The sequence below is a fragment of the Dermacentor variabilis genome, chromosome 4 (assembly GCF_050947875.1).
Source record: "Dermacentor variabilis isolate Ectoservices chromosome 4, ASM5094787v1, whole genome shotgun sequence".
NCBI classification, from domain to species: domain Eukaryota; kingdom Metazoa; phylum Arthropoda; class Arachnida; order Ixodida; family Ixodidae; genus Dermacentor; species Dermacentor variabilis.
In genome coordinates this window covers 7,161,960-7,186,053 of record NC_134571.1, presented here as the reverse complement: position 1 = coordinate 7,186,053, position 24,094 = coordinate 7,161,960, and the positions used below count along the sequence as shown (strand labels likewise).

At 49.4% G+C, this 24,094-nt stretch overlaps 1 protein-coding gene across 1 annotated transcript; it reads left to right on the top strand.

Annotated features, from left to right (window-relative positions):
* Nucleotides 1–310: 310 nt before the first annotated feature.
* Nucleotides 311–22,907, top strand: LOC142577696 (T-cell activation Rho GTPase-activating protein-like). The gene is made up of 6 exons (XM_075687155.1): nucleotides 311–327; nucleotides 1,594–1,780; nucleotides 2,712–2,821; nucleotides 18,125–18,383; nucleotides 19,506–19,676; nucleotides 22,860–22,907. The coding sequence occupies exons 1-6, from the start codon at nucleotides 311–313 to the stop codon at nucleotides 22,905–22,907; spliced, it is 792 nt and encodes a 263-aa protein (XP_075543270.1).
* The last annotated feature ends 1,187 nt before the right edge of the window (nucleotides 22,908–24,094 follow it).

The following is a 24,094-nucleotide window of genomic DNA, read 5'->3' as shown; positions in this document are numbered from 1 at the left end:
CAGTAGTGACTAGGGAGCGAGAGATAGACAGAGAGAAATATCCGCGACGAGGCGCGCTTTGTGATGTCATGTGCCTGCTCGGAGCACCGCCACGGCGAAATCGCAAGTTCGCGGCCAGTAAAGCTTTCGCTTTCAAAATGTACGCAAGGCGGCGCCTTGAAGTTTCCTCACGCAGTGCAAGTAAGCAGCGAAGTGAACAAAAAGATGGCAGCGCCGGTGCTTGCGTCGCGCAAGCGGATACCTGTGGCACGCGCAACGTCGCGGTGATATTCGGACGCTTCTCAGCCAGCCCAGTCGGGCTGAGATAGCGATGACGCGGCCTAGAACGTGCGTTCATCACCTCTGGTAGCGTCGCCTATGTTGTCTCAAGGTAGAAGACACCGTGGTAGAAATCAAGCGCGTTGGCGCCAATATACGATGACTCATTCCGTTTTCCGGGGACACGCATCCTAGCTAATGAAGCAGACGATGGAAGCGAGAAGCGTTTTCGTCGGAATAATGGTACGCTTTGAGCTAGCTGCTTTATTTGTACTGTGGAGGAAAACGGTTTCGCTTCATCAAGAACGTTCAGTATACCTCTATTTCAGTTTCTTAGGCAAAGCGTGAAGCTTGCGTCACGTTACGAAAGCAAGACAACAGTGCCATTTTGAACTTGTCGCACCTACGTCACGCCTCCAAGAAAATGGCGGAATGTCCAGAATGGAACCCCTGGGGTGCTTTTCTAGACATTGGCAAATTCCTCCATTTCGTCAGCTCCGATTGGCTGAATGCTCAAAACAACGTCACTGGCGAGTGTGAGCATGTCGCGCAATTGGGCGACGTCCAGAATGGCAGGCTTCAGCTAAAGGTGCGCGGCACATCGCTGTAGAGAACTAAGGAAATTGGTGCGCATATCATCTTGGCATGACATCGGCAATAAGCCGGCGAAAAGAGCGGGCCGTGCATGAGATTTCACGCGTGGCTGATGCCGGCAGATAGCGCAGCGCCGAAATTCAGTCGCCGTTCGCGCGTCTCGGTCACTTTCGTTCCCGATGGCACATAATCGCCACGTTCTGCCGCTACTAAACTGTGGGGCTGGAACTTTCGTGATAGCAAAGGAACTTGAGAAGAAGCGAAGTAACGCAAATGTTAGACGAGAGAGAAGACGGCAGTATATGCACTGGAGAATAAATGCATGTCGTGGTTGAAAGAAGTTAAGCAATTAAGTGCTGTTGGGCAAGTGTATCATATGTAAAATAAATAACCACAGTGCTCTATTTTAGGCGCCAAGAAAAGAGCTGACGGCAGAGGATTAGGTGGACATCGTGAGATCTGCAGGCTGACGCGAGCTAGTGTTACACTCGCTGGCAGAGTTATTGCAATTGGCATAATATAGTTATTCCGATGACTAGACAAGCGGACGTAAATAATGAAGTGATTTGGCGTCTGCTGAACAGCCCGTTCTGAATAGTTGGTTGTTTTTTGTTGTTTAATTTGTTCAGACGTTATTTGCCTCGGAACACCCAGACGCTTTATGCTGCATGCAGCAAGTCTCCGTCTCGATGCGTTTTTTTCACGTCTATCATAATTTCGTCTCTTCAAATGTACAAAAAGCACTTTTCCTCACCGAGAGCCGCAGGAGCTGCTGGAAGTCCTGTACGTGCATGGCTCGGAAAGCGTGCACGTGTTCGGCGTGCGTCCCCTGGTGTCGGACTGCGTGGAGCTCAAGTCCAAGTTGGAATGCGGAGATACCATCCAGTGGCACGCCTACTCCGTTTACGTCCATGCTGCAGTGTTCCTGGTGACATTTGTTTTCTTGTGTTGGTCTATATCGCAATAGACATTGGCCTAAATCTAGGCCTATATCTAGGCCTTGTGATGCCTTAGTTTTGAAAGGCTCATTCTTTCCGGATGCAAGAAAAAGTCGCAATTAGGCCCGAAAGGCGTCGATTGCGATAGCAAATTAGTAGACAGCGCGCAGTAAGGATAGTAGCTTTATTGGCCGTATAAACTTGCAAACGTTCGCTTACTAACTAAATTGACAAGCATGGTGTCACGCGCGTACAAGCAAACAGTCTCACTCAATGACCGCGGTCATTCGCTGTCATAACGCTGGCGTGAGGAATAGCGGCACCGAGTTCACCTTCCTGGTGTCTCTCCCGTCACCGCACGCTAATGCTAGCGGCCCTCGGCGCACCAGAGCCGCGCGGCCGTCGCCGGAGTGTGTGTAGCCCTCGCCCTCGTTCTCTCCGCCTTCCACGCCTCGATCGCGACGACGGCGCGCTTGTCCCCGCCTTTGCGCGCTCGGGATCGTCACCCTCGCACTCTTCCACTCGCACGCACAGCACACGGCGTGCGGCCACGTTGTTATCGCGTTTAGACTTTACACGGAACGTCACGGTGACATCAACGGTAGAAATGCGCCTCCGTATGTGGCTATCGCAATAAAATGAAGGTAATCGCGAAATATTAACAAACCTTTATTTCCTATAATAACAGATGCGACTATGATACCAGGTATCGGCTTCCAATTGAGCACCAGTAGATTAGGAAAAGTGCTGTACGTGAAGACAGGTTAATTAATTGAAGTGGGCGCAATCCTACCGGTGAAAAACAATGTGTGTGGGTATATATATATATATATATATATATATAGTGGATTGCATAGAATGCTTGGCGCACGCATAGCTCTAATGCATAGCTGCGACGCCCCGCTTTCGTGCAACTTGCAGAACTTCTTGCAATGCCTGCCGACTCCACTGTTGGGACACGATTTTTACGACGACTGGATAGACGTGGCCACGTCCAAGAACACACTCGAAACGAAGGCGAAGCTGATGAGGTCTGTTATTGCACAAAGTGTCACCCTGCCCTTACAAGAATTCTTGTAGACTGTTTTGCATTTCGATAGATTTGTTGGTTTGTCTATGCGAAATTTACTCACTGTCTGTGGACAAAAGATGAAAATGCGTCTATTTCTTTTTGTCTACTCCCACCCTATTGTCAGCCTATAAACAAAAGTCGATAAGGTGTCGGTTTCTTTTTGTTACTTCCGAGTGTATGTATGATATTCAATCAGGAGTTAATTATTTTTGTCTACTCCCGGCTTTCAGACTGTCTATAGACAAATCTCGATAAAACATCTGTTTCTTATTGTCTATTTCCACTGCCTATGTACAAAATTCCTACAGCTATGTATTTCATTGACCAATTTCCAGCCTATAGAATGTCTACACACAAAAGTTGTCAAGGTGACCATTTCACCTTTGTCAGAATGGCACGGTCATTCACTAGTATTTTACCAGACAATTAAGCGTTTAAGGGTCTGCTCGCAGAGTTTCATCGCGGAAAGCACTGGTTTTGAACATGTAACCTCTGGTGCACCCTTGGCTGGGATGCGTCACCGACGGCTGTTTGCACTTACGAACCGTACTAATGCAGAATGTATACCTCTGCAATTGTAACGATTCACTACGGAAGCCTGTGGTGAAGCCTGTAGGCTGTTTCACATGGCGCAATTGGGGCGAAAAAAATTGTTCTGCCGTGCACGTCGCAGAGGGATTTTCGCTGACAGCTTTCACATGCGTTTGCGGCAGAGCCATTTCTGTCGCAGCGATGCACAAGGTTGCCCCCTGTCCACGAAGTATCCATGCCTGCATCGTGAAAGAAAAGCAACGTGGAAACTAGTCAAATATTCGAATTTTCCTATTATTGTACGATAATAGAATAAGTGCACCATTTTTTAACGTTTAAAAGCGTTGAGACATTCCGACAGCTGCAGAACAGCTCAAGTGTGAGCTCGTGCGACATCGGTGGGGTGGCCCCGTTTAGTGCACTCTAGCTTCGTTGTTGATGCGGAAGCCACAACTTTCTTCCTGGATTTGCTTTTGCAGAAGAACAAGCTACTAATGTTTATGAAGCTCGCAGGCGCTGGTAGGTGCGGCCTATTAAAACGTAACTGCGCGCGACATTGCTGCATAGAGCTACCACCACGCGGTAAAACAGGAAAGCGCCTATTTTGACGGCGCTTTGTTTCGTCATGCATGGCACCGATCGCCGCGAGTAATTTAATTACGGGACTTATCGTGCCAAAACCACTTTCTGATTATGAGGCACGCCGCAGTGGGGGACTCCGTAAATTTCGACCACCTGGGGTTCTTTAACGTGCACCTAAATCTAAGTACACGGGTGTTTTGGCATTTCGCCCCCATCAAAATGCGGCCGCCATGGCCGGGATTCGATCCCGCGACCTTGTGCTCAGCAGCATAACACCCTAGCCACTGAGGAACCACGGCGGGCGATCGCTGCGACTCGGCGACCAACTTGTTGGAATCCAGTCGCCCATGACGTCACCCACTAAGCGACGGAAATCGCTGTGTCGCTGACTGAAAATCGCGCCATGTGAAACAGCCTTATGGTGGATTGTGAGCAAAGGCCATGATGACTTGAGTGAACAGCTGTGTGTTAGCGATGTTGTCAGGGAAGCAGAGTGAATTACAGCAGCGACTGAAGAACATTACATTTAGTAGAGTGCAGGGCCATTGTCCAGTCCTCGCATCAGTTTCGCATCTGATCCGAGTCTTCGTTACTGCGATCCGATGAGCCTGCAATGGTCCTGTAAATCACACGATCGTGAGCGAACGTGCGAGTCCTGGAGCCTTGGTAAAAAAAAAAAAAACCCTCTGCGCTAACGGCCGGGGAGCGGCTGCGACGCTGTCACCGCCGGTACGCGCCGCTGCTCGCTTGCGCCGAGGAGGGCGCGCATGCGTCGACAACAGCGCTCGTGAAAAACTAGTGCGTCGTTCGTTCTGCCAGCTGCGAGGTCGTCTTGCGGCCGCTGTCACACGAAGCGCCGTAGCTTCGTGTGAGTAAATGCGCTCGCCTGGGCAAAACTGCCCGGCTTTCATGCAGCGCATTATGCTATAAGAATGGTCCTATATAATAATCGAAATTAACTATTACAATTTTATCCTACACATTCAAAGGCGATAGCCTTCGCATTATGCTTTTAGATAAACATTTTGAATGTGTTTCGCCGTGCGATGAAAACAAAAGCTAAAATATAAACTGGCATCTCTCAGTGCTGTATAGCGTTGTTCCAGGTTTTATTGTAATATCCGGGCAATTCAATCATCGTTTGTTTAGAAGAAACCAGAAGCAGTAACTTGGACTACACAGGCTCTCTTCGGAAAGGGCTTGTAACCACCGCTACAATATTTCGGATACGTTGACCGCACTTCTCCACTAAGGAACGACCACACGAGTGTGTTTGGCGTTGAAGTTCTTTGATTAAACCCACAGTGAAATTATGGAAACTTTTCGGGACTAGAAGAAATTTGCCCTGCCTGAGTAGCCGATTGAGTTAGACCCATTCACTCGGCATTTCGGAAAATCCGCACTATCTCGCCTTTTCTGATATCTTCGTGCACAATGCGTCATTGTCGTTACGGCCCACTTTCATGCACACAGGAGGCCAGTGTAAGTTCATCTAGTTTGCATCGGGCATCACGCGTTTGAATCGCGTAAAGTAAACCAGGGCCACGAGATTATAGAATTCTCGCATAGTGAAGGCGTCACACCGGCGTTGTTGTCGCTGTCACGGGTTCACAGGGAGAAGTATTGTGGATATAGTTTGCTGAGGTATCGTTCGTCTCTACGAGAAAGAGCTTCACAGGCAGTTAAAAAAAAGGTTATACGTAGCGTCATTTAACCAGAGACCTCGGCTATTTTACAGTCAAGCACATGGGCAAGCTGTAATTGTTCGGGGCAACCACACACCAAGCCTCACTCAATGCCTTGAAGACATGCTTCCCCTGTGATTTCGTCGAGGGACGCAGGTACCACCCTGAAGCTTATGCTTTCTTGATTAATTTGTTACTTGTGACTTTCATGATTACAAATTCGAGATGCCATTATGGCACATTATTTAATATATCATTCAGCTGCTGAAGACAGATCTTAGCTACGATCCTCGCAAAGTGCCCGTGTTCGAGCAGGCGCAGGACTATTGATAGCGTTGTTCCTTTAATTTGGTCCCGAAAAATATTAACTGATGATAACGATACTCGGCATTGCGAAATTTGAGCGTATCGCGTTTGACAGCGGTCGCCAGAGACCGCTCACCCAGCACACGCTGCAAGGCGGGTGGCTTTCGCTTCGCCGCACTAGTTTTTAACGAGCGCTGTTATCGAGGCTCGAGAGACGAGCTTCCCTCGCCCTCTTTATCCTCGGCGCAAGCGAGCAGCGCCGACGGTGGCAGCTGCTCCCCGGCCGTTCACAGCGGGTTCAAGTTTTTTTACCAAGACGGGCACAGGGTGACCATATTTAACTTTTCCGTAATTAAAAAAAAAACGCCTTTGGCAGATAGCGTAATTCTTGTCATTGAGCTGGATTATTCAAAGAGGCGGACATAACTAGCACGAGAAATTGAAACACATATTCAGCTAATTAACGAAAATTTGCTGATTAACTTAATTAAATTACGGCACGTATTGCAGTTTGCGAATTGTATCCAGTGAATTTGCGAGACTTGAAATGAATTTGCAGGATTATTTCGAGATGTGGTTTTGCCAAGTGCGGGACGGAATACATGGGAGTTCCAGCTATTTTTGCGCTTCAATGCATAAAAGAGCGTTTTCTAGAAGTAAGTAGAACAACAGTGCATTCGTACGGCGACTTTGATGGCGCATACCTTCAAGCTGATGTCATTCAGGAAATGACATCAAATCTTTCACGAGGAAAGGCGCCTCTCCCACATTTATTTCAGCAAATTTGTAGAGTGTACAGCAGGAACTTCTGGCAAAATAATTTAATGTGCGATGCCTTTGTGTTTAAATTATACACGACACTATTTTATTATTGACTTCACCCGCCTCCCCCTTGTTAGTATTTCGTGCACAAGCTGTTTCATTCGGCTGTCTCTATCGGTACTTTGTTTAGTTAGTTGGATAAGTCACTTATACTAGGTTAGCTAGTTCACGGTGTTAGTTATTAGTTCATTAGTTAGAAAGTTAATTATATTTGCTCAGATAACATAGTTAGGTCAGTTATGAGTGAATAATTTTGTTATTTCAGTTAGATTACTTAACTAGTCAGTTGGTTAGCTTTTTTAGTTTGATTAGTTAAACGGTTTTGTAAGTTACCATATTTATTTAGTTTGCTTGGTGCATTACTTAGTTATTGTTATGTAATTAGCTTATTCGTAGAGCTGTTATTGTAGTTTGTAACGTTACTTATTATTGCGTTTAGTTAGTTCATGTAGTTGTTAGAATAGTAAGTAAAGTTTTGGGTATTAGCTTGATAATTAGTTGATTACCTTTGCTAGTTCAGTGACCGATAATTAGTAATAGGTAAAACAGACTGGTGGGATAGTTGGTATTGCATGTTAATATTTTTAGCGCGAACAAACGCACGACACGAGAGAAGGCACACAGGACACAGCATTGTGTGCTGTGTGTCCTGTGTGGCTTCTCTCGCGTCGTGCGTTTGCTTGCACTAAAATATTAACAAGTGATTAGTAATTCGCAATTAGTCGGTATTTAGTTTAGTTATTGGTTTCGTAATCATTTACTAATTTACTAATAATTTTAGTAATTCGGTAATTAGTTTAATAATAAGTTGGATAGCGTTGTTAGTTCATTAATTGCCTATTTGTCAAGTTAGTTGATCAATTGGTGAGCTTTGTTAGCTTAAAACACATTTTTTTGTTTTTTGTTTTGCGCGAAACAGCATAAAAGTGCGACGCGGTGTGTGGTCGCTTTCCAGCGTAGTCCGACGCCGTATAAAAGAAACACTGAATTGGGAGCATTTAGATAATCGTCGACGTAAGTTGCGATTGAAATTCTTTCATGTTGTTTACCATGGTCGTGTCGGGATTGAAAATACAAGATATTTGCTTGCACCTCACTATGTCTCAGACAGAGTTGATCACATTTTCAAGGTAGGGGAAATCGCATGCAGGACTGATTTGCTTCGATTGTCTTTCTTTCCTAGAACAATCACCGAATGGAACCAATTGCCGTCAAACGTTGCCTCTGTTATGTCTAACGATGTTTTCTTTTCTATGTTAGCATAACCGTGTTTAAATATGCGACAATAACATGTGTATTTTGTGACTGATTGTGATTAGTGGTTGTTTTTATTAGCTGTGTCACTGGGACTGTATGTATTTCTTTATCTTTTTTTGTGTATATTCTCCTCCACTGTAATGCCTGTTAAGGCGCTGTGGTTAATAAAGTAAATAAATAAATAAAACTAGCGTTTTCTTTTCTCGAGACGTTTTCGTTATCTATTAAACCACGGATTCTGAGAATTAGCGTGAAAACTGGTAGTTGGGATGAATTCGCGCGTCAGTTCGAATAACTTGTTTTTAAATGTTAGCTAGCTTTTATAAATACATTAAGGTGAAAATTCGCCTTGTAAGTTACAAGATAGGTGCTAAATTCATTAGTAATGACTTCATAATCTCCTTTGTCATGTAGCGTTATTGTTCTATTGTGGATCCGGCGAAGAATAGGAGTAAATGTGAGGTGAGCATGAATAACCTTGTGGTCACTGGGTTCTTAGATGTTAGGTTATCAAGATGATAGAAGTTCAAGATTAATGGTCAATATAGGGTCAAAAATATTGACACAATCTCGTTTGACATGCGTTGGTTGTGTTACTAACAGTAATATATTGTAATTTAGACAGATCTTTAGGAAGTCCTTGGTCTCCGTTGGGCTAGTTGAATTTAATCTTTCCCAATCAATACCTGGAAAGTTAAAGTCACTAAAAAAGTCGCAATTTCGCCCAAAAGGCGAAGCGTTCATTGCGACAGCAAATTAGTGGACAGCTATACGAAGTAAGGATAGTAGTTTTATTGGCCGTATAAAATTCTAAACATTCGCTTGCTAACTAAATTCACAAACATGATGTCAAGCGCGTATAGGCAAACATGAACACATGTCACTTGATGACCGCCGACATTTGCTGTCAAAATGCTGGCATGAGGAAGCGCCGCAGCAGCAGCGAACTGACCTTCGTGCTGCCTGTCGCTTCAACGCGAACTAAGCGGCGAGAACATAGCGCACACAAAGCCCTCGGCGCACCTAGACTCTCCCCCTCACTCCCGGTGCCTTGCGCGCGATGGAAGGCGGCGCGCCTTCCTCCCTTGCGCGTGCGAGATCGAGCCACCATCCTCGGCTTACCCTGGCACGCTTTCACTCGGGGTCACGCGGGGTCACAATGTTTTCGCACTTGGTGACGCAACACCCACAGCGTGCGGCGACGCTGACGGCGATGACGACGGAGGAGTTGCGCTTGGAGTGTCCGTATAATTGCTATATCGCAATAAAAGGCGTTGCTTTCAGCCGAACTCGGGAACGCTGTACTAAAAGCGGAAGTGCCGGTAATACTGGGGAGCTAGGTTAGGTATAGGTATAGGGTCCTTCGTTTTCGGGTTGTATCTTTTGAAATTCGGGGGGTAAAAATCGGGCGGTAAAGAGCTAAACCCGTGAGAAATCGTTTTTTTTTTCTTGTCTGTCAGGAAACCTGGGGAGAAGTCGCCACATTTGTTTTTGGCAATGCAAGACTTGCGATTCTTCTCATAACCTTTACAAACGAGTAACACAAAACTCAACAGTTTTTCTTTGGACACAGACGTTATTTTAAACCAGCGACATCACTCACAGAAACATGCAATGACAGATAGAGCTGCTCGTAAATCATGTGACGAACTCATCTGCACGAATCCTCGTTGTCAGGCATTATTAAAAGACTTCAAAGAAACCACATTAACAAACCAACAAAATGGACGAATCGGCGATCCCTTCTTCAATTTGTTCAGATTATTTAAAAAATGAAAAAGCGCAGCACGCAGTGCGAGCGGGCATGCTTCGCAGGAGATAGTGTTTTTGATTATACTACAAGACTTCATAATTTTTGACGTACGGTATTATGTGCAAACAGCAGCATTTTGGTGTCCATCCTGGGCCTGTGAAACCTTTAGTCCTTGACTGTGGTCATGCTGTTTTACTATTCCTCAGTATGCGCTGTTGAAACAAAATTAATAGAATACCAAAGGCGAATCAGCCACCTTTTGAACGCAACGTATTTTTTGAACGCAGCTAAGTTCGCTATGCAGTGAAGCGTAGCACTGCGTTAATTCGCTCATCCACGCATAAAATCGGCGTTTACAGGTATGTGACGAGCGGGAAATCAGATGCAGCGCGCCCTTGTTGTATTCTTGTAAACGTATGCATAAAAAAATAAAAATAAAACAAGCTTTCGTTCACTTTTGGCCGGCATGGCACTGAACTTATATTATTTAAGTGCGCCGGTTCTCGCTTGTTAGGTGAAAACAAGGCATATACCATATTCATATAGTAATGATATTAACAATCTGACATAGTCATGACCACTTGCTTGCAGAAGGTGAGCAGCGTTCATTAGTTTCGTAAAAGCTGCACCTATTATTATTCTTCACCCGCCGTGGTTGCTCAGTGGCTATGGCGTTAGGCTGCTGAGCACGAGGTCGCGGGATCGAATCCCGGCTACGGCGGCCGCATTTCGATGGCGGTGAAATGCAAGAACGCCCGTGAACCGTGCAATGGGTGCATCTTGCAGAATCACAGGCTTTCAAAATTATTCCGGAGTCCCTCATTATGTCGTGCTTCCTAATAAAATTGCGGTTATGGCACGTAAAGCCACAGAATTTAATTTTTCTCAACTACTGTAATTAATAAGATACTATGCACATTTATGGACTTGTATTTGTGGATGTGCAACAGAGCGGCCTCTAGTTTCTTAGAACACGCGATTTATTTTCGTTGTATGACAAATTCTTTTTAAAGCAATTTTTTTTTCACATCAGCAAGAGGAATGCTTCTTTTGATTTTGCTCCTCGCGTCACTCGTAAGATATCGTACGTCGCATAATAACGTATACTTCATCTTAAATACGCAAGAAAACGGCGAACTAGAGTCAAAACGATACTGAACATCGTAGAGAGCCACTTCTCGTACGTTAGTGGCAACGTTAAGGAAGGTGCACGGTGGAACATGATATCGTGTCTCGATCATATAAAGCGTGCGCTGCTCCTAAGGCACCCTGAACCCTCCATAGCGTTTCGCACAAATCTGCCGATCGAGGGGCTTTCCCATAGAACAGTGCAAAGCGACATCTTGGGACAGTGTGCTTATAACTGCAACGAACTGTAAGCGTTATTGTGTCGCCCGGCCTCTCCTTGACGAAAAGAAAAAAATTATAAAAGGATGCCTTTATACGTATGCTACAGGCCATGACGTCATACTGAGATCTGTCTGTGGTGAACCTGCTGGCTTTGACGGGCACATGTGATTCTATTATTTATGAGCCTTTTATCGTTCCTACAGAAAAAAAAAAAACTGCGGCCACGCACTGCAGTGGCTCGACACAAAATCGCAAGAAGTTTTTTTGCGATAACAATTATATGGACACTCCAGGCGCATTGCTGCCGTGGCTGTCGACTTCGCTTTCATGTTCCGCATAAAGACCAAGGGCTATAAGATCGTCACCGCACGCCGTATGCTATATGTGCAAGTGAAAGCGTTGTTGGAATCTCAGCGCTGACACCCGTTATTGCACCTGGGTCGCAAGCCCCAAGGGTAGCGTTGGCCTGGCGGCCTGGGGCACAACTGGAAGCATCCGAAGGTCCCGGCAAAGCAAGAGTCGACTGGTAACAGAACAACCTGTTTATTCTAGCATCGCAAAAGAGCGGGCGGTCAGGTCGACCGAAGTGGAGAGACGGGAGAGCACGTAACTCAACTGAAGAAATCGGAGCCTCCTCGGCGTCCGGGAGCAGCTGCCCTTATACTCTCGGAGTCGAGGGGAAGAAGGAACGAGGCGCACGTGACGCGCGTCGTAGGCGAAACGTAACAGACCGCCCCGCCGGGGGAAGGAGATCCCGATGGTCAGGGGACTGCATCCGCTGTCCGGAGGGATGTCGCTCGATGATGCTCATAACCGAAGTCGGGCGTCCTTGGGCGTTTCTTGAGCGCAGCGCACAGAGAAGACCTCGTTCTCTCGTTCAGGTTCACACAGGACACTGCAAAGTGACTTCGGGAGAGTTGACATTTTTGTTCTCGTTCCCGGCAAGCGTTAGAACTACGCCGAAACTCAACCGCTCAGTCAGCAAGCACGAAACAACCCTCACCAAGTCCTGCCAGGCTCTTTCCCCTTTTATACCACTGCCTAGTTCCTGACAGTAGTCTAGCAGCACTCAGAACGCGTCCACAAATTGGAAAATTGCACTAGAAAGCACGTCATCACTTTGAAACACTAAACAAAAGCAATATGTTAAAAATCCTGCCTCAGGAAGAAAAACATCAGTAACAAACAACTCTGAGGCTGATTCCTACGTTAGGGGCTTCGACTTAAGCCATCGGCGTTACCGTTGAGACTCCCCTTTTTGTAACGCACCTCAAAGGAATTTTGTTGCAAAGCGAGGCTCCAGCCCAGGAGGCGGCCATTTGTGGAAGAGATGGTCTGCAGCCATTGGAGAGGGCAGTGACCCGTCTCGAAGCATGCGAAGCGGAGATCGCAGCGAGCGACCATACACTAGCTCAGCAGGCGAAAACCCCGTAGCCGCATGCGGCGCGGTCCTTAATGCAAACATCACCCCAGGCAGACACAGCTCCCAGTCAGTTTGTTGTTGAAACCACAATGCTCTCAACACGCGCTTAATGACGGAGTGGAGCTTCTCAACGGAATTCGACTGTGGGTGGTACACTGAGCTGTGTAACAGCTTTACCCCGCACCTTTCGAGAAAGGCTGTCGTCAAAGCGCTCGTAAACACCGTGCCCTGATCTGACTGGATTTCCGCAGGAAAACCAACTCGCGCAAATATGGACAGTAGTGCATTGACTATCTCAACTGAGCTGAGTTCTTTAAGCGGCACTGCTTCAGGGAACTTTGTCGCTGGGCAGATCACAGTCAAAATGTGTCTGTACCCCGTGGCTGTTACCGGCAGAGGTCCCACTGTATCAATAACGAGCCGTCTAAAAGGCTCCGTAATGATAGGTACCAACTTCAACGGCGCCCTCGATTTGTCCCCTGGTTTGCCCACCCGCTGACAGGTGTCACATGTCCTCACAAAGTGGTCTGCGTCCCGAAAACACCCTGGCCAATAGTACTCTTGCAAGAGACGGTCCTTAGTTTTCTTAACTCCTAGGTGTCCGGACCACGAACCCCCATGCGACAAGCGCAACAGATCCTGACGGTAGCACTGAGGCACGATCAGCTGATCGAACTCCACTCCCCTGCGGTCTAGATACTTCCGGTACAGGACCCCGCCTCTTTCCACAAAGCGAGCATTTTTCTTGGCGATACCTTCCTTGACAATGCAGCGTATGTTTTCTAGGCTGCCATCCTTTTTTTGCTCGGCTATCAAAGCCGACCGGCTGACCTTTAGCAACCTATTAAGTCCGTCTGACGTAGGCGCGATGAGCAAATCTGCAGATAGCTCTTCTAACTTTCCCGTGTCGGGCATTTCCTCTCCAGTAGCTGGTGCCTTCAACGCTACAGGCTCAATTTTATTCAGTTCAGGCGTGCTCTGAATATCAGCTTGCTGCGCCTCTGACCCTTTCTCATTGTTCGACAACGTCGGCCCCGCAACTACCGCCTTTGCAGCGAGCTCCCGAACCTTCGATCTGGTTAAGGCCTGAACGCTAGCCTCACCAAACAAAAGCCCCTTCTCGCGCAGGAGGTGATCGGACCTGTTCGAAAATAGGTACGGGTACTGGGGGGGCAGCATAGATGACACTGCGGCCTCCGTCTCAAGCGCTCCGAAAGGTCCTTCAATAAGCACTTTTGCTACGGGCAGACACACGCTATGAGCTTCCACGGCTTGCTTGATCCATGCGCACTCGCCCGTGAACATATCGGGTTCTACGTAAGAGGGGTGAACTACATCCATTGTAGCTGCGGAATCGCGAAGCACTCGGCACTCTTTCCCGTTCACGAGGAGGTCTCGCATGTAAGGCTCGAGAGGCTTCATGTTGTCGTCAGTGCTGCATAATGACAAAAACACGACTGTTGTTTTTGTTTCCCGGACACTGCGCCGAAAAGTGACCCGGCTTCTGGCACGTATAACAAACGCGCGCTTGCCTCGTCTCGAACCGCTTTCTGCGTTCGGCTTCGGTTGCCGCCGTCTCCTTACGTTCGGTCGGTCTGCTTTCACTCACATCCGCACGACGTGTGTCGCCCCTTGCTCTCATGGGTGTGAACTTCGGCCTCTCAAACTTGGAGCCAAATTTACCCCTTTGACCGTCCTTAGCTCCGCGAGCCCGACGCGTCACAAACTCCTCGGCTAGCTCAGCGGCTCTAGCCACCGTACTAACGTCTGGCCTATCCAAGACCCAGTACCGCACGTTCTCAGGTAACCGACTATAAAACTGTTCCAGCCCGAAACACTGCAGAACTTTCTCGTGGTCACCAAACGCTTTCTCTTCTTTGAGCCACTCCTGCATGTTTGACATTAGCCTGTAGGCAAACTCTGTATATGACTCACTTCTGCCTTTCTCATTTTCCCGAAACTTTCGACGGAACGCCTCCGCTGACAGCCTGTACTTTTTTAGCAGACTCGATTTCACTTTGTCGAAATCCTCTGCCTCCTCTCTCTTCAAGCGAGCGACTACGTCGGCCGCCTCGCCGGGTAACAAAGTGAGCAAGCGCTGTGGCCACGTTTCCCGAGAGAACCCCTGCTTCTCGCACGTTCGCTCAAAGTTAACCAGGAACAAACCAATGTCCTCTCCAAGCTTAAACGGCCGCATCAGGTCAGTCATTTTGAACGATACTCGTTCTCCTGCACCGTGTGCCTGACTTCCATTACGAGCGCGTTCCATCTCTACCTCGAGACGCTTCATTTCCAAAGCGTGTTCGCGCTCTTCTTTTTCTTTCTGCTCTTTAAGTTCGCGCTCCTGTTTCTCTTTTTGCTCTCTAAGTTCGCGCTCCTGTCTCTCTTTTTGCTCTCTAAGTTCGCGCTCCTGTCTCTCTTTTTGCTCTTTAAGTTCGCGCTCATGTCTTTTTGCCCTCTCCTCAATGGTGTCAAGGCATTCCGACAGCTCGTCATCCTCAGCTTCTAACTCAAGAATAGCCCTTAGCAGTTCTGGTTTTCTGAGTTTGTCTGAGACATCCAGACCCAACTCTCGTGCAAGCTCCAGCAATATCGGTTTGTGCAACGACTTCAAGTCCATGGCTGCTCTGAATGCTGCTTTCTCTACTGCCTACTTTTGTCTTGCCGCAAACTAACCCGGCAGCAACGACAACCCCAATTACCAGCTCTGTTTCTGACACTAACAAAAGCCTGGCAAAACTCAGAAGAAGGAAGTCCCGCACTCACCAAACCTCGCAGCCAAGAATCCAGCGCAGTCGTTCTGCTGCAGGCAACCAGTCATCACACAGGGCTCGTTGCACTGCTCCCGGATGGTCGTTGTGCTGCTCAGCATACAGTCAACTGCATATCTTCGCTGCTGGCCTCCGTTGTCGCGATCTCACCGCTGGCAGACAGTTGTTGGAATCTCAGCGCTGACACCCGTTGTTGCACCTGGGTCGCAAGCCCCAAGGATAGCGTTGGCCTGGCGGCCTGGGGCACAACTGGAAGCATCCGAAGGTCCCGGCAAAGCAAGAGTCGACTGGTAACAGAACAACCTGTTTATTCTAGCATCGCAAAAGAGCGGGCGGTCAGGTCGACCGAAGTGGAGAGACGGGAGAGCACGTAAAGAAATCGGAGCCTCCTCGGCGTCCGGGAGCAGCTGCTCTTAAGGCTCAACCAGACGTACGCGTTCCAATGCGCCCGCACGCGCCGCACCACGCCTGGGCGCGTACGGCGTCAGGCGCGGAGGCTGTTTCGCGTGTCGGCGCGCGGCGGCGTGGAGACCTACAACCGCTAGAATTTTTGCGCCCGCGCCGGAAGCTGCCGCTCGCGTCAGTAGCATGACACACCTCACATGACCACTGCAAGCCAACGTCACTTCCGGAACGACTCTTCGCGCGACGTTCAGGCAAGCCCGGGTCACCCTAGCGTTGTTGCGGGGTTTGCGGAGCTTGCGGCAAACATGGCGGCGGTCCCGGCTGCCCGCTTCGAATTGAATTTGGCGTTGCTTTTGTAAAATGCACTTCGTTCGTAGCAAATTACTGTGTAAACGGCTTTCGCTTAGTCTCAGGCCGCTTCGACGACAGAGTATTATGGATAACCTCGTATTGTTTTCGAGATCGCTTCTCGTTTCGAACGAGTCGAAGCCTAACGAAAGAAACGTTCGAGATGTCAGCGCCACCTGTCGCTAATGGCGCGAAATAGCCGCAACAACGGCATATGACCTCTGAGATTCGAAGATATCGCCGGTCAACTAAAATTGTAGAAAACGTGCGCTGCTTAGCGTACGCTATATTACAGCGTACAGCGTACGCTATAGTTGCTGACGCTAAACTAAAACTGTCTAATATGTAACACATTGCTTAACGTGGCCGTTAAGCGAAGGCTAGACTGCCTTGAACATGGCAAGCTAGCAACACTGCGCCGCCGCGACGAGACGCGCGGCTACGCGCGGCAACTCGTGCATCGTTTGGGTGTGCGCCCTCTTCCTCCGTCGGGCGCCACGCGACGTCGAATCAGCGCGGCGTGTGCGGACGCATTGGAACGCGTACGTCTGGTTGAGCCTTTATACTCTCGGAGTCGAGGGGAAGAAGGAACGCCTCGTCAGAGGCGCACGTGATGCGTGTCGTAGGCGAAACGTAACAGCGTGCAAAGGGGACCCGGCGATGGCGGCTCAGTCTCGCGTGCGCAAAGGAGGAAAGTGGGGAGGAAGCGCGTCGTCCTACGCAGCGCGCAATGCACCAGAGGAGGGGAGGAAGGGGGGGTGTCACACTACTGCGGCCGCTGCTGCGTTCGGCGCGGCCGCGCGGGCCCTGTCTGACAGCGATCTGCGATGAGCACAGAGTGCGAAGTGCTGCTAGTTTCCCGTGCGCTCTGTCCTTGTCGCTTACTTGGCATTGAAGCGAGAGGCAGCACGAAGGTCAATTCGCTCGCTGCTGCTGCTACCGCGCTTCCTCACGCCAGCGTTTTCTCAGCGAGTTTCCGCATCCATCGAGTGATGTGTTCATGCTTGCTTGTGCCCGCATGACACCGTGCTTGTTAATTTAGTTCTCCGATATTTACAAGTTTACACGGCCGTTGAAACTACTATGGTTACTTCGTACAGATGTCTACTAATTTGCTATCGCAATCGATGCTTCGCCTTTCGGGCGAAACTACTTTTTTTTTATTTTGCTCCTGCACGCTAGCGACGTCATAGGTTTCTTGTTTACAACACGAAGCTCGTCTACAAAACTTGCCTTCCGGCCGAAATATTTAGGCCAGCAGATAAGTTGAACAGAGTAATTCATAGTACGACGCGTACACTGATGTTCTTGTGTTGACATCACAAATGCTAGCTCGAAGCGGCCAGCAAATATCGCCATTTCGGGGGCATATATCGCAAGCGTGCATGCCGGCCCTTAAGAATATTTTGCGGGAATCGTGTAACTCTCAGCTACACCGTTCGGCACAAATAAATAAAATGTGCAGGAAAGTAGGTGATACAAATTTCGTGCATATCCGAATGCACGCGCATGCATCCATCCATCCATCCATCCATCCATCCATCCATCCATCCATCCATCCATCCATCCATCCATCCTTCCATCCATCCATCCATCCATCGAAACATACATACATACATACATACATACATACATACATACATACATACATACATACGTACATACGTACATACGTACATACATACATACATACATACATACATACATACGCACAAACCAACAGCCGCTCTTAATAATTCAAGTGGGAACTCATCAGAATGCCAGAAAAGGTGCAAAAAGGACCTACGGCGGCGGCGCGGTGACGCTGCCGCACTGGCTCTACCAGTTACTACGCCACAGCTCGCGCTATAGGTTGTACTTGTGAGGAGCAGGGGTTTTAAGGGTGCGACTGAACTTAGGCCTAATCTCTCGCGGCTGTGTCTATCGTTACGAGTGCCCTTTGCGTTTAGCCGAGAGTAGTTCCCCAGCACTTGTCTTCATTTGTACGCGCTCTCTGCCCTCGTCACGTAACGAGATGTTCCGCGCGCAGGACGAGCAGGCGCCTGCCGCAGTGCCACCAGGAGCTTCTGCGCCAGTGGCTGCTGGTGCTGCGCAAGGTGTGCCGGGCCGTGCCGCGCAGCCACACCACGCCCGCGCTGGCGGGCCACTTTGTGGGACCCTCGATGCTGTGGCGACCCGGCGCCAGCTTCGTCGAATACCCGGCGAGCGGAGAGCACGCCGCGCTCGCCACCGTGGTCCGCTGCTTCGTCCTCTTCCTGGACGACGTGTGGAACGACGTCGACGAGAAGGTCCGTCGCGCATTTGTTGCGCAGCGCACGATTTTGCCTTTCTTTCTGCATACGATGCGCCATCTGGCAGTGCTGCTGAGAAGTGCACGCCTGGCCTCAGGTACAAGAAGCGCGGCGCCCCGGTGCCTGCGAAAGCTACAATTACTTCCCGCTTGCCGCACACCCAGTGGTACATACACATTGACCCATGTTGGCGATATGTTCATTGCAGATGATGATGTCTAGGTGTTTAGTGGCGCAAGGGCCAGGTATGGCCAAAGAGCGCGTATCTAGTGCATTCATGGCACAGCTCACTAAAGCATTGGCGTGAAAGACGTTCATTGAAAAGCGGCGCATAACCAGCGAGTTTGTGGCGCAGCCTGCCAAAGCGTCGGGCTCTTGCCCCTGAGGAATCCTTGTGACGTGGTTTTGATTCCGCCCAGCATCGGATAAATTTAAGGGATCTTTCTCTTCACTGCAGAGTGGCGTATTCCCAGTGGCACATACCCAGTTACCCAAATTGGCGTCGAATGCGTTCATTGAGGAGCAGCGCGCACATCCTAGCACACGCCCTGTGTCTCAAGCGGTCATCAAAGAGACACAGACTGAGCGACACACACTCAGAATTCAAAGGCGGTGTCAAAGGGTTTCATTGAACACCTGCAGTGCCTACCCAATCCCGCATCTACAGTTACCCCTGCCGGAGGGAAAGAGGTTTCTTGACGAGCGGCACGTATATGAACATTGCCCCATACAGAGTGACCCAAGGTCGACTGGCCAGTGATCCAGGCAGGCGGGAAAACGGTTAGATACAAACAGAGACAGATAACTCTGGAAAAGTGCGCGAGGTATCCTAAGATGCTAACACATTAACAAATAACAACAATGACAAGCTTTGCTCCCAACATTGAACACGTTGAGCACGAATCACGATAAAAATGCAACGAAGGGCTCCGCTGTCTGCCACCTTCGTGGTGTTTAATCCCCAATCAACATGTTCCAATGCCATGTCGCATTGAAATACACGTATCTGTTTGAATCGCACGCCTTTTAAACAAAATCTAAAATGTTTTGCTCCATCGACACCGTGACGGTGACACCGTGACTCGGGGCCGCTTATATCGAAGAGCGTCTTCTCCGCAGGCGATCTTCTCCCGCAAGCGCAGCACCCGCGAGTCGGTCGCAGACGCGAGGCCGGATACGTTCGCGACTTGCACGGCGTCCCAGTATGTCGACAGCCTCGAGAGGGAGTCGAGGCGCCAGGCGGAGCTGCACAACATGATTGTGGCCGATTCGTCGCCGAAGCCTCCGCAGGTGAGAGCGTCGCACTCCTCGGTCGCATAGTTGTCACGAAGCCGCTGCACTCAACATATGGGCGAGAAGCCCTGGTCCAGGTTAAGCAATGTGCTGGTGCACAAACACACGAACGGGAAAAGAGCAGCTGTGTCAATGCTTTTTCACACCATACACTGTACCGCAGTATATGCAATCCACTAGTTGGCGGAGAGTCGGCAGGTGCTTTTGAGCTAGGAAGACTCTGAAGAGTGCCGCACGACCGTTCGAGCACAGCTGCGCTCGTTCGCGACCAAATCTACGGATCCTTTTCCTGAAAAAATAACACATTTTTTCTTGTTTATAAAATATATGTCAGGGAATAGGAGGCTGGTCCCCGGCCCAAACGTGGGAAAAACAAAGTGCTTTCGTTTCGTGCGTCCTATCATTCAAGCACTTGAACTCGCTGAATCCAATGACGTGTTTGACTTCATATGTATATGTATACTGAGAAGTAACGGTTTTACTCGGCAGTTTTTGTCCAAAAGCACGAGCTCGCGCGCCGAACATCAAGATGCGAAGCGATGGTGATGGTTATGAACAGATGAGCAATATGACGTCCGCAATAGACACTCTCGCACTAATTGCCCCGGGCAATTACGGCAGCAAATTAAATTAGCGTAAAGCGCCGATGGAATTCCTTGAGGCGGGAAACATGCACGATTTCTGTCCCGCGGCAGCGTCGGTTTGTAGGTGTGTCAACAGGTGTAACGCGATAGTTCACTGGGGAGATCTTTTCTATGACCTTGTAGGGGCCGATGTACCGAGATTGAAGCTTTTCACATGAACCACACATTCGCACAGTGGTCCAAAGCAGTCGGCAGGGCAGTAGAAAACAACACGTTGAGTGGCATCCACCGTGGTGGCATCATAACGACTCTTGCGGCCTTCCTGGCTTGCCTCGGTGTTTACACGACCATGGTGGCGTCATTGGGCAAGACGAGACACAAACTGTTCGCAAATCAATGGAGAAGTGTTGAAAGTGCCAGAAAAGAAAGAAACGTCGAGGGCAGAGGTTAGATGCCAGCCATAGACCAGGAAAAGCGGAGAGTAGCCTGTCGTGCGCTGTACAATGGTGTTGTAGGCAAACGTCGCAAAGGGGAGAATGGCATCCCAGTTACGATGGTCAGGTTGGATATACATGGACAACATATCACTGAGCGTGCGATGAAATCTCTCTGTCAGACCACTGGCTTGGGGGTGGTAGCCGGAGGTTGTCTTGTGCGCGTTGTTGCAACCTCGGAGAATTTCATCAAGTATGTTTGAGAGAAATGCCTTGCCGCGGTAGCTCAAAAGCGCGCGAGGAAATTCGTGGCATGAATAGATAGTTTGAAGGAAGAAGGCAGCCACTTCTGAAGAAGTCCCTGAGCGGACAGAGGTAGTTTCCGCGTGAAGTGATCCAGAGCAGTGACGATCCGCCGGTTGACGCCTGCAGTGGTCGGGAGAGAGCCGTAAAGGTCATTGCTGACGACAGCGAAGGGTTCTGCTGGACAAGGTAGTGGTTACAGCGTCTCGACGAGTGCAGTGGTGGGTCGCTTGCGGCGTTGGCAAAGAGTGCACGAGGTGACATATGGAGCTACGCTGGTTGAAAGATCTGGCCAGAAGAATCGGCTGCGTAGCCGCTCACGGGTTTTTGTGGTAACCCAAGTGGCCAGACGTCGGGTCGTCGTGAGAAGCCTCGAGAACTTCAGCACGAAGAGAACGCGGAATGACAGGAACCCATCCATCGCCCTCCGGGTGAGAAATGCAGAGAACGTCGTTCTCTAGTTTGAATAGCTTGAGCTGTTTTCCAAGCCTGGAGTTATAGGTGGGATCGAAACACCAATGAATGTCATGGTAATATGGATCAGTGCGCTTGTTAGCGGAAAACACAGAAGGGCGGCTGGACGGCAACTGGGTCAGGGAACCAATAGGTAACACGGAAGACGCGACATCCGTGCGGCCAAGTTGATAAGATGACGTAATGTGATTGAAAGATGGCGGTAATGGGCAGCGAGAAAGTGCGTCGGCGTCTTGGTGCTTCTTTCCGGACTTATAAATGACAGCGAAATCATATGCTTGTAATCTGAGGATCCAGCGGCCGAAGCGTCCTGACCAGTTTTTGATCGTTGACAACAAACATAAGGCATGGTGATCGGGGAATGCCGACCGTGGACGTATGGGCGAAATTTCTGCACGGACCATACAACGGCCAGAAACTCCTGTTCGGTGGTTGTGTACCGCTTTGCCGCGGAAGTCAAAACGTGGCTTGCGTATGCGACGGCTTTCTTGCGAGAAGCAAGTTCGTGCTGCAGCAGCACGGCACCAATTCCTTGGCTGCTAGCGCCAGTGTAAAGTAGAGTGGATGCCTTACCATCAAAATGACAAATGGCGGGCGGGGAGGTTAAGGTGTGCTTAAGTTCCTGAAAAGCGACTTCGCCCCGATCGCACCACTGGAAGAAACTGGCACTGGAAAGAAGTCCATGGAGGGGCGCGGCGATAGTGGCAAAGTCCCGGATGAAACGTCGGAAGTACGAGGCGAGACCGCGGAAGCTACGCAGTTCTTTCACACGAAGTGGGCGTGGAAAGTTGAGCCCTGCAGAAATCTAATCAGGGCCAGGTTGACCGCCGTATTTGTTTACAAGATGGCCTAAAACATTAATCTCTGTGCTAGCAATGCGGCACTTCTAGGTGTTTAGTTGAAGACCAGCACTTGCAAGGCACGTGAGCACTTCATCGAGACGCTGTAAATGCTCAGGGAAAGTCGACGAAAAGACGACAATGTTGTCGAGATACCATAGGCAGGTTTTACACTTCAGGCCGCGAAGAACAGTGTCAATCATTCTTTCAAACGTGGCGGGAGCATCGCATAAGCCAAAAGGCAATACGTTGAACTCGTAAAGACCATCAAGAGTAGAAAATGTGGTCTCTTCTTTGTCAGCTTCATGCAGTGGAATCTGCCAATAGCCCGAACGAAGATACGGGCTGGAGAAGTATTGCGCCCCTTGCAGAGAATCAAGTGCGTCATCAATACGCAGCATCAGGTAGACGTCCTTGCGGGTGATCTTTTTGAGCGCACGGTAATGGACACAAAAACGTCATGATCCGTCTTTCTTTTATACTAAAACGACAGGTGATGACGAAAAACTTGCAGAGGGGCGTATGATGTTCTTTTCCACCATGTAGGCGGCGTTCTCCTCAATGATCTGGCGCTCGGCTAAGGAGACGCGGTAGGGACGACGGCGCACAATAGTTTTGCCATCGGTGTCGATGCGGTGGGATGCGACGAAATTCTGTCCGAGTAAAGACGAATTGGCGTTAAAGGTTGCGTGGTGCTTCGTAAGCAAATCTAGCAATGCCTGAGTCTACGAAGAGGTAAGTTGAGGGATCATTACGGAAGCAAGGGCGGATGGAGTAACAGGTTTGTCCGGCCGAGGGGGAGCTTGAGGAGCATCAAGGGGAAAAACGGAGAGTGGTTGAGTGTCCCCGCAGCAAGTGGCAGTGGTGCCTTCAGGTAGATGAATAGTCTTTTGGGTTGTATTCACAGCGGTGATGGACGCACAAGAATCTTTGAAACGCACCAGACTTGAAGCAAAGACAACCACACGGGAAAGACGTATGGGGTAAAAAACACATCGTCAGCGGTGATGGCGGGGTGCGAGAGGGTAATAAGTTGCCCGTGGCAGGGAGGGAGCCCAGAATCGGCAGCTATGAAGAAAGGCAATCGTTGTTCGTCGACATCAGTAGAAAGGTTGGTCTCGGTGATTTGTACGACGCGTTGATGATATGAAATGAAAGCGAACGCCGAGGAGACAAAGTGCCGTCCTAAAATAAGATGATCGCGAGCGCACGGGAATAAAATCGCAAACTTGATGTGGTGACGGGTACCATCAGTGATGACGCGTGCAGTACATTGTGTGGAGGGTCGAATAATTGCGTCATCAGCTCCGCGCAGAGATGGACCAATGTAAGAGGTTTTCGCTTTTTCTCAGGCGAGAGCACAAGTCCGCACGCATAACACAAATATTAGCTCCCGTGTCAGCCAAAGCTAATAACCGCACACCTTACACAGCCCCGATAACATGTTTGACCGGCGCTCAGGAGGAATTAGAACAGTTCGCGAACCTGCAGCTTCCCCTCCAGAAACTGCACCGGTTAGTTTTCCGGGCGAAGCGGAGAAATGGAGCGTTGTAATGGGAGAGCGGCGTCCTGAGGTACATGAACTCGGCTGCGTGTTGGAGAAGCCGGCCGGAGATGGAGATATGGATTATCATAGGGTCGGTTGTATGGCCGACGAGGAGTATGCGCATCGCGCTCAAAGGCAGCGCAGCCTCGTCGTTCGTCTTGCTGACGGCGCCTGCAAAACCGGGCGACGTGCGCACGCATGCCGTAGCAAGTCGGGCGCGAATGACGCCAGGCAG